The 10,721-nt window shown below is 40.9% G+C and overlaps 1 protein-coding gene across 1 annotated transcript; it reads left to right on the top strand.

Moving 5' to 3' along the window:
• Positions 1-4,163: 4,163 nt before the first annotated feature.
• LOC129743751 (arrestin homolog) lies at positions 4,164-7,687 on the top strand. The gene is made up of 4 exons (XM_055735892.1): positions 4,164-4,473; positions 6,185-6,995; positions 7,072-7,201; positions 7,271-7,687. Exons 1-4 carry the CDS (start codon positions 4,365-4,367, stop codon positions 7,370-7,372), a joined length of 1,152 nt encoding a protein of 383 aa, XP_055591867.1. The 5' UTR covers positions 4,164-4,364; the 3' UTR covers positions 7,373-7,687.
• The last annotated feature ends 3,034 nt before the right edge of the window (positions 7,688-10,721 follow it).

Here is a 10,721-nt window from a genome sequence, read left to right as displayed (position 1 = left end):
TTTTCTTGTTTTGCTTGAATGTAGTGGTCATGCATCATTTTAGTTGGGAGCCGAGTCCTTATGCCAATTACGGTTTTTCAAACATATCATCTTCGGCACAGTGCACATTTCAGCGCATTATCGGCACAGAGATGTGCTAAATAGGCATTGGATTTTTGCAACCTCTTCTATGGGTGTACTGAAAAGGACATCACTTTTCACCGCTAAGGCCGACAAATTAAAGTAACATATAAAAATAACGTAATGATGATTAATACCCCCCTCCCCCTCTTCTCATGTTTTTGAATTTTGGTTTTCGAAGGTTTTTTTTTTGTTTCGATTAGTCGTTTTAACATGTTTATGTCATTCGCGACTTATATCAACGATGCTGTTGGCGGACAGTCATTGAAAAACTTATCACCTAACCTCGAGAAAAGAAAGGGTATCAAACAACGATGCCCATTGTCTCCGAGGCTTCTTACATTGATCGTGCACTATGTAGTGGTAAAGCTCAAAGATGAATTCTCTGAAATAGAACTTGGTGCAAAAAAGAGAATATCGATCGAGCCCTTGTCGGCTGGCATTTGCGGATGATGTTCTTATCATATGTGATAATATCTCAACATTGAATTATATCGGAACTCCGTTGATTAGAATATTACACTTGGTAGGTCTAGAAGTAAATCCCCAAAAGTGTAAACTAATTGTACGAGATCCTTTCTTAACATCAACGGTGATCCAAAAACAATTCCCCATTGTTAATTTGAATATCACCTCATCCTCGGAGATGAGATATTTATCATCATCTCGGGATTAGTAGACCGACCGGTTAATGTGCATAAAAGATGTTATCAAGCTGTCAAAGTTAATAAAATGTTACTATCCTTCGTCAAGAAAACACAACCACCGTGGGACTTATTAAGGAGAATTTATTCGACGGTCGTAATTCTCACAATGGCCTTCGGATTGAACGCCATGTCTTTAACACCTGCGAATAAGAAAACACGAACCAAGGATAGTGACTGAATGGTTCAAGGTCGGAGGAGGAAAAGAAAAACAGTCTGTAAAAAAATTGTTGAAGGGACGATCAATTACAAAAAAAAATTAAAATTCATCGAATCCTTTATTGGGGCCACATTTTGAGAAGAGAGGAGAATCATCTGCTACGTGCGGCGAATGAGTTAGAAATGTTTGGACCGAAAAGGAAGTGCCGACCATGTGATACCTGGATTACTACACCCATAGAAGAGGTTGCAAAAATCCAATGCCTATTTAGCACATCTCTGTGCCGATAATGCGCTGAAATGTGCACTGTGCCGAAGATGATATGTTTGAAAAACCGTAACTGGCATAAGGACTCGGCTCCCAACTAAAATGATGCATGACCACTACATTCAAGCAAAACAAGAAAAACATTTTATGGGATTTCGTTCCTATTGGATAATTCATCCCAGAAACAAGAAATTAAAAATATAAACCACAGCGCCCGTAGGGAGAATCGAACTCAAATCACTAACCAAATGGTCTTGCCAGACCGACATCTTAACTAGTATACTATTTGAGCTTCATGCAGGAAGAGGGATATTTGTCATAGGCATTCTGCCACCGATCAAAAGAAACGCACGACAGTGGCTTCCCGGCGTTATGCCTCCTTTCAAGGTATGCATTTGTCTTGCGATGGAAACGGGAAAGGGAACGGGAGTGGAGGAAACGGGAAACCCATTGAATGAGAACTGTGCTTTGCTTACTGCCTGCTATTACATACACACGCTACATATACACAGCTGCTAAAGCCGGGCAGCTTGGCCGGTGCTTGTTTGATGGTGAATTGAAGGAATATATTCTTGTTGCTTTTGCTACATACACACGCACAGCTTAGCCGTGTTTGTTTGCAAGCGAATTGAATTGAAGGAATGTTTTTTTTTTGTTGCTTTTACTGCATACACACGCACAGCTCGGCCGTGGTTGTTTGCCGGTGGATTGAAGGGATTGAATTAGAAGGATGTTTTTGTTGTTGCTTTTGCTACATTCACACGCACAGTGCTCGGTTCGCTGGCTGCCTGGTGTTGGCCGGTATTTATTTCCATCCTTCTTCGTCTTGTGATGCGATAGGGAGGGACGTGAAAGCGTTTTTATTTTGTTTCTTTCAGACATACGCAATTCGGTTAACTTGGGAGATTAATGCCGGTGGGAGCAAATCGAATCAGCACCAATCGCGTTATCTTCTTGTACCAATGATGCTATGTAATTGACTACACGCCATTGGCACAGAGGCTGAATTTTGGGTGTACCCTTAACACGTTCTTCGCCATGTCACCCATATTCAGGTGACGGGTGTATTTCCTGGGCCTGGGGGGCCCCGTCACATCAAAAAACGTGTGACGCTCTCTTACTCAAGTTAGCCCCTCAGTTAAGCCACACGTTTCTTATCTTGGAATCTCCCTCTTTTCTTTCTCGCTCCAAAAATTTCTTGGAGCCCGGCAAGTAAAACAAGCAAGTTAATTTGGATACGGTATGTGTTTTAGTGATAGTTTGGGACCCGTGCCTCCTTCCAATGGAAAGTTGGGAGGGGTAGAGCCATCTTTGACAGGAGTTGGGGTTTGTGTGTAGGAGTTGTTTCTGTGATCGTTTGAGACTCCCCCTCCTTGGAGTAGGGTGTGGAGGAGGGAATGAGAATTAATAGACCGTAAGCTGAACAAACGGGTGGAGCCTGGTTCGACAATATGAGTGTTTGGACGCATGAAGTTCTGTGATTGATTGGGATATCTAACAAAGTTCCAGGTTGTACCAAGCTACAGAACACAAAAAGCTGTATTGCAGGTTACAAAGCGAATGGAAATACATAATAAATTGCTTTTTGTTTCAACCGTTTACTATGATTTTCTGATCATGAGGCCTTAAACTATCATCCACAGATTAGATGGAAAGATACGAAGGCAAAATAGCTGATCTACAGAAACCCGAATGTAATATTCTATATTCTAATTATTATTGCGGTGAGTATAATGTTTGTAAGTATCGTAATTTATAATCCCTTACAGCTTTTAATGTAGCAATGTTCCATATATACTTTACCAAATGACATAAATTCATATTTAAAATATTATATGAGATCTCCACGCTTCGTAAGAAGAAGAAGAAGAAGAAGCATGACTTGTTATGCAAAATATACTCCACTTAGTAATATTCTTCGAAACTATTAAACTTTGCTTATAAAAAGCCATAAAGTGGAATTGAGTTCTTCGGGAATGGTAGGACGACTCGGGATGCAACAGAGATGAAGAGATGATTGAACAAAATGGCCGATGATTTCAGAGAGCATTTCATCAAAACCACATCGGAATAATTTTGTTAACCTACATTTTGAGTACAATACATTTTTATTTCGTTTAAATAGCTTCGAGATAGACCCGTTTTAATGCGTCCAGATTTAAGATGATCCATGCTGTATGTAAGATATTTGCTTTGAACCAAAGTCTACAATTTTTGTCATTAACAAGATCATGGACTAAAAACTTCACAAGAAGGAGTGTGTTGACAAAGATGTTTTGACATTCTTAAAACTTCACATATATTTTTGCAGCCATTAGTTTTTATTAGGGTTCAAATGAAATACCAATATTTTTCCTCAAATCGATACCACTTTTCCTACACGCGGATTACTCTACCATGGAGTGATCCAAAAGATGACCACTAAAGGTACACTAAGCCAATGATTGCTTCACTTCGAGGGTTTTATTAGATTTGTCAAAGATAATCACAGCTAAAAAAAATCTCATACTCAAGCTTTGTCTGAAGTAGAAATGGTACTTCAGATATTACTGTTCAGTTGTCAAAGCTTTTCTGAATATAGCGACACTTCGAAATTAAATTTCTCGAAGAAAGGTTTTAAAATTTTGCACTGCAATGGATATAAACTTTTAATTTCATCTTAAGTTATTAAGAATATCAAAAGCGTGGAATAGTTTAAATAATTTATGTATTAGGAACACCCTCAGAAAAATTTACAAGGCCGAAAAAGAATTTCAGCACAATAATTCACACGGAACAAAATGACCAACAGTGTAATGGGAAGTACGGAAGAAAAACAGAGGACAGACTAATTGGATCAAAAATTTCCTTCAAACGAGGTGTCCTGAACGACTTGCAGCAGAAAATTTATATAAAGGAAGGTTTCGAAACCGAACATAAGTTTAGTTTGCGTTCAACAACGGTTGTCATCTCATACAAACTAAGTAACAACAGGATAATAGTGAACCATCTTTCGGTAGACGAAATTTGGCAAAATCAGTCGTTTTACAAATCTTCGTCAATATTATCTTCCTAGAGATAACGAAAGAGATCCCTTAAACTACCGGTGTACGATAAAAACCACACATCTCAAAATGGTTTACAACTTCAAAGTATTCAAAAAGTGTGCCCCCAATGGCAAAGTCACCATCTACATGGGAAAACGTGACTTCGTCGATCACGTGTCAGGAGTGGAGCCGATTGGTGTGTATTGTGGGACATAAACTCCCTTCCTCACGGAAATAGGATTAGGATAGTGAGGTGAAATGAACACGGAAGTGCATGAAATGTGTTAAATTTAATTAGGCGGTGTGAGGAAAACGTGGAAAGCTTCGAGTTGACGTTGGAGGACTATTGTTTTTTTAAAGAGGTCAAATGAGGAACAACTTAAAAGTTCTATAAATGATGGCATAGCTACATAATAACAACAAATCACAATGACAACTTGTTTTAACCGCCCACAGAATTTCGGGTGGATTTTTCCTTAACATATGCAATCGAAAAGTATTGTACTATTGAATCTTAACACATTAAGTACCGTGAAGAAATCTAAGCTAAAAAAATCTAAATTCGGTAACCACTAAACCAAATTTTACAAATTAAGTGTCTTTTAGCTACCTGAAGTTTTGTGTTTATTTTTATAGAATTGAGTTTACTTATCAAAGTAATAACATTTGAGTTATGATTCTAAGTATGTGTTAATCTGAATCTGATACCTGAAACTGAGTCGGAATGTGATTCTGAAAACTGGATTTCAAATCTTAATCGTAAATCTGAATCTGAAACCGGAATCTGAAATCTTAAACTAAATCTTATTCAGAAATTTGAATCTGAAACTGAAATAAAAAATATGAAACTGAGATCTGAAATCTGAATCTGATCTGAATCTGAGTTTGAAATCTAAATATCAAATCTGAATCGAAAATCTGAACTTTGAATTTAATACTGACATCTGGATCTAAAATCTGATTCTAAAATCCTCATCTAATGTTTGAAATCTGTGATCTGGATATGAAATAGGAATCCGAATCTGAATTTAAATCTGAAATCATAGCCAGATCTTGTCAGCCTCTCGGTGAGTAGTGAAGTACATTTACTAATCATCTTTATTCGGCCGGGCCCACTGTGCAGTAGACTGAGTCGATTTGGGGTCATTTTGGAATTCCTCAAACCCTGGGGTCTAAAAAGCTTCGTTTTTAAGTAACGTTTACATGAGTAAATTTGAACTTTTAAAATTTACTCATGTAAACGTTACTTTAAAATTTTGCAAAAAATCATGGGTGAGTTTTGAACCAAGACGAAGCTTTTTAGACCCCAGGGTTTGAGGAATTCCAAAATGACCCCAAATCGACTCAGTCTACTGTGCAGTATTGGACACAGAGAAAACTGCAACTAAGGGAGGAAGAAACGTGGCAACAATTCCATATGTTTCCTGGAATATAAAATGTTTGAAATATTCTCGTTTGGAGCACATTCACTAAAATTGATTATGCTCGTTGTTGATGGTCCTTTGTACTTCTTCCTTCTGTACATTATTATTATTATTAAGAATAGAGACACTTTATCGTTTTCACGGCTTTCGTGTCTACTTCTGTACATTTAAATAAGGTTTTTGTGCACAGAAATACAAAACATTACATAATGAACTAACTTATGAATTGATAGCAAACCTACATTGAAATCTTAAATCTAAATTCTAACTCTGAATCTGAATGTAATAACCCGAATAGGAAAACTGAATCTGGCAACTGAATTTCAAATTTATTATTTTCCTTCTGAATTTTGATTGATGTTCTAAGTTACCAGAATATGAAAGTTATTTCAACGATCTCGTAAGGAATTGTTTCAAGACAGTGAAACTATTTAAAAAAAATCGTTTTAATTGGTGGCTGTTGATTCTTCTCTCCACATTCAGATGGCATCGTTGTTCTGGACGATGAGTACATCCGTGATCAGCGTAAGATTTTCGGACAAGTCGTCTGCTCCTTCAGATACGGCCGTGAGGAGGACGAAGTTATGGGCTTGAACTTCCAGAAGGAGCTTTATCTGGCCTCGGAACAGATCTACCCGCAGCCGGAGAAATCGGGAAAGGAACAGACCAAATTGCAGGAGCGTTTGCTGAAGAAACTGGGCCCAAATGCCTTCCCGTTCACCTTCAACATCTCTCCCAATGCCCCATCCTCAGTGGCCTTACAGCAGGGCGAGAGTGATCAGGGTGAACCATGCGGGGTATCTTATTACGTGAAGATCTTCGCTGGAGAGTCAGAAACCGATCGTACTCATCGCCGAAGCACCGTTTCCCTAGGAATTCGCAAGATCCAATACGCTCCGACCAAGCAGGGCCAGCAACCATGTACTGTTGTTCGCAAAGATTTCATGCTAAGCCCTGGAGAACTTGAGCTGGAGGTGACCCTGGACAAACAACTGTACCTACATGGAGAGAAAATCGGTGTCAACATCTGCATCCGGAACAACTCCAACAAAGTGGTTAAGAAGGTCAAGGCTATGATCCAACAGGGGGTGGATGTGGTCCTGTTCCAGAATGGAAGTTACCGCAACACTGTTGCTCATATGGAAACCGGTGAAGGATGTCCTATCCAGCCAGGTTCCAGTCTTCAGAAAGTTATCTACCTGACACCACTGCTATCTTCGAACAAACAACGCCGTGGCGTAGCTCTGGATGGACAGATCAAACGACATGAACAATGCCTGGCCTCAACAACCCTGTAAGTATTCGACCGACTTGGAATTTGAAGTTACGAAGAACAAAGTGCTTTAATGTTTTCCTTTTCCAACACACAGGTTGGCTCAACCAGATCAACGGGACGCTTTCGGAATCATCATCTCGTACGCCGTCAAGGTCAAACTGTTCCTGGGAGCTCTCGGTGGCGAACTATCTGCCGAATTACCTTTCGTCCTCATGCACCCCAAGGTAATTAATATCGTTGAAATGTATTAGAAACACCGAAATTCAACTTCTACAACAATTTATCATCCACAGCCTGGCAGCAAGGCCAAGACCCTGATCCATGCCGACAGCCAAGCTGATGTGGAAACCTTCCGACAGGATACCATTGATCAGCAGTCTGTTGATTTCGACTAATCCAGCAGCTCCGCGCTGCTCCAACTAACTCACTATCCAACACTGACAACAAGAAGCAGAGGAACGCAAAGAACAAGCTGAACGAAAACGAACGAACGAGACACATTGAAAAAATAACAAAAATAACAAAAAAAAACTTTTTTTTTTGCTGAAGCTACTTGATATTTCTGATCTCATCTCTTTATTTTTAATCTCAGCTGCAAAACAATAAAATTATCTTATTTGCCGTTGATTCCGACCAGTGATATTTAGCACGCAAATGCACTTTAAGCTGTAATGATCTAATAATTAATTGGAAAGATGGCCATCGAAAAATGTGTGTTTTTGATGTGGGTAGAACTTGATAACAATGCCTGGCACTTACGGAATTCAGCTATTGAGAAATCCATGCACTGCTCAGTTAGATTGCCTAATTTCTGTTTCGGAAGAGTAATGTGTTCACAAAATATAGAGGGTGAGGAAGGATTTCAAGCTTCGATGGCTTAAAAGGTGTCCACGATGAAATTGCCACACTATGAAATAGCTCTAACGTGTGCATTGTTTACATCCTGCAAGTTTTAAAATCATGTGATCAAAACTTGCGTAAATGGAGTCGAAAGAATAGCTCGTGAGTGATAAAATCTTGTGCATTCATCACGAGAACAAGGATCTCTCGCATCGTTCCATCACTAAAACGTTGGGAATCGCGAATTCCACGATGTCGTGAGTAATTAAGCGGTTCAAGGAACGATTGACCACCGATCGGACGCCCAGAAGTGAAGGAAAAAGTATTCCGTACAACACCAAAAACCACAATCGCGTAGTTAGGGCCTTCTACCGAAACCCGAACGCCTCCGTTCGGGATGTGGCTAAGATGCTGCACCTAAGCCGAAGTTTTGTCCAGAAGTCCAAAACTAAGGCTAAGCTTTGAACGTTCAAGCTACAAAAGGCCCCTAATCGCGACGAGAAGCAGAACAAGTTCGCCAAAACCCGTGCTACGAAGTTGTACCTCAACATGCTGACGAAAGTTAAATGCTGCATCATGGACGACGAAACATATGTGAAGGCCGACTTCAAACAGATCCCCGGCAACCTGTTTTTCACGGCCAAGGATAAGTTCAGTGTTCCGGAGCATGTCCGCACTCAGAAGATGTCCAAATTTGCGAAGAAATTCCTGGTTTGGCAAGCCATCTGCACGTGCGGGAAGCGGAGTGCACCTCTCGTGACCCAGGATACGATTAACGGACAGGTGTACACGAATGAGTGCCTCCAGAAGCGGCTGCTTTATCTCCTGAAGGCCCACAACGTCCTTACAATCTTCTGGCCGGATTTGGCATCATGCCACTACTCCAAGGACGTGCTGCTCCCAAAACTCCGGAGCTCCGCCCCATCGAGAAGTACTGCGCGATTCTTAAACGACCTAAGGTAGCAAAGACAGTCGAGGAACTGAAGAAAGAATGGGTTTACATGCAAAAAACCGTTGAATCACAGTTGTGCAGAATCTTATGACCGGGGTTAAGGCCAAGGTGTGAGCATTGCGTATGGACTGTAAATGTTTGTACATAGGGTACAGATATTCTAAATCAAAGTTTGCCCAAATGTCTCGAATAGGAACACCAGGTAGTTTACTTCGGGCCGTAAGGGTATCCAATAGCCAAACCCTCGATCGATCAAACCCTTCACACGTCCACATAACATGATCAATGCCATGGTAGCCATCCCCAAAAAATAAAGGGTGATACGGTCAAAATTTGGTCAAGGGAAAACGCGTGTAAATCGGTGAAATCATTTATTTAAAAATCAAATTAAATTTCTTGTTCAAGTTTAATTAGTATAACATTCAGAAAAAATATTCAGTTAGGCTTCCGCTTTTCCAAATCCGAATTGCCGGGCCTTACGCTTAACCCCTGCCATCAGATTTTGTACAGCCACCTTGTCCACCTTCTTCGCCGCAGAAAGCCAGTTTGCGTTGAACTGCTGCTCGTCCTTAGCAGTTTTTTTGGTCTTCTTTAGGTTCCGCTTGACAATAGCTCAGTATTTCTCAATTGGGCGGAGCTCTGGCGTGTTGGGAGGGTTCTTCTCCTTGGGAACCACCTGCACGTTGTTGGCGGCGTACCACTCCATGGCCTTTTACCGTTATGGCAAGATGTCAAATCCGGCCAAAACAGTACGGAACAACCGTGTTTCTTCAGGAAAGGCAGCAGACGGTTATTCAAACACTCTTTCACGTAAATTTCTTGGTTGACAGTCCCGGAAGCTATGAAAATGCTGCTTTTCAAGCCACAGGTACAGATGGCAGGCCAAACCGGATATTTCTTCGCGAACTTTGACAGTTTCATGTGCTTGAAAATATCTGCTACCTTTCCCCTTCCTTTTGCCGTGTAAAACTCCTGTCTCGGAAGCTGCTTGTAGTTGGCTTTGACGTAGGTTTCGTCGTCCATTACCACGCAGTCAAAATTCGTCAGCATCGTCGTGTACAACATTCGGGATCGCGTTTTGGCCGTCGTATTTTGTTTATCATCGCGATTTGGAGTCACTAACTTCTTGTAGGTCGACAGTCTGGCTCGATGCAGACGATACACCCAGCTTATTTGCGGCATCTTGAAGAGAGAGGTTAGGGTTTCGCTTGAAACTACCGGCAACTCTCTTTGTCGTCTCAGCGGCTTCCGGTTTTCGATTTCCCCCCGATCCAGATTTCCTGGCTGTCGATAAACGTTCCCTGAATACTTTAATTACATTTGTAACGGTTGATTTGGCAACTTTTAGCGATTTTGCCAGCTTTGTGTGCGAGTAGCTCGATTTTTCGCGATGCGCGAGCAAAATTTTGATACGCTGCTTTTCTTCCTTGGACGGCATTTTGACAACTGAAGAGTGAATTCCAAAATTAAAATAGTAGCAACATTCTACACACACACACCTTCAAAATGAGGGGTGTTCAGGTTTTTTAAATGCAAAATTGAAAGAAATACGTCAAGTTGATATTGACCAAATTTTGACCGTATCACCCTTTACATCGCTAACGATAATATGCGTCTTTTGGATTTTGTGTTTTCAAATAACCCTGATAACCTGGTGGCGAATCTCCCATCGCAATCATTCCCACTGAACGTCATCATAAGCCGTTAAACTTATGTATAGAAACCTACCTGGATCCCTCGCCAGACGAATACATAGGATGCTCTGCGACGTAGTTCTACCTCCCCGTGGTGCAGAGTGGAAAAGTGTCAACAGACTTGTCACCTGTAGATGTACGGCCAAGAGAACTACACGTCACACTTGGTACAGTCAGCTACCGACGGGCTGCGTGCCGAGTGTGGAAAAAACGTGGTGCGACTGGGCACCCTGATACCAGTGCTCAGTTGCAAGAGGG

The sequence above is a fragment of the Uranotaenia lowii genome, chromosome 2 (genome assembly GCF_029784155.1).
Source record: "Uranotaenia lowii strain MFRU-FL chromosome 2, ASM2978415v1, whole genome shotgun sequence".
Lineage (NCBI taxonomy): Eukaryota > Metazoa > Arthropoda > Insecta > Diptera > Culicidae > Uranotaenia > Uranotaenia lowii.
Note: the sequence above shows the minus strand (reverse complement) of the source record. Positions and strands in the feature narration are given on the sequence as shown.

What these genes read in the sequence shown, in the direction of transcription:
- LOC129743751 (XM_055735892.1), top strand. Translation starts at nt 4,365, where the DNA reads ATGGTTTACAACTTCAAAGTATTCAAAAAGTGTGCCCCCAATGGCAAA. An exon ending in GTCAGGAGTGGAGCCGATTG is followed by an intron (nt 4,474 to 6,184) that starts GTGTGTATTGTG and finishes CTCCACATTCAG; the next exon opens with ATGGCATCGTTGTTCTGGAC. An exon ending in TGCCTGGCCTCAACAACCCT is followed by an intron (nt 6,996 to 7,071) that starts GTAAGTATTCGA and finishes TCCAACACACAG; the next exon opens with GTTGGCTCAACCAGATCAAC.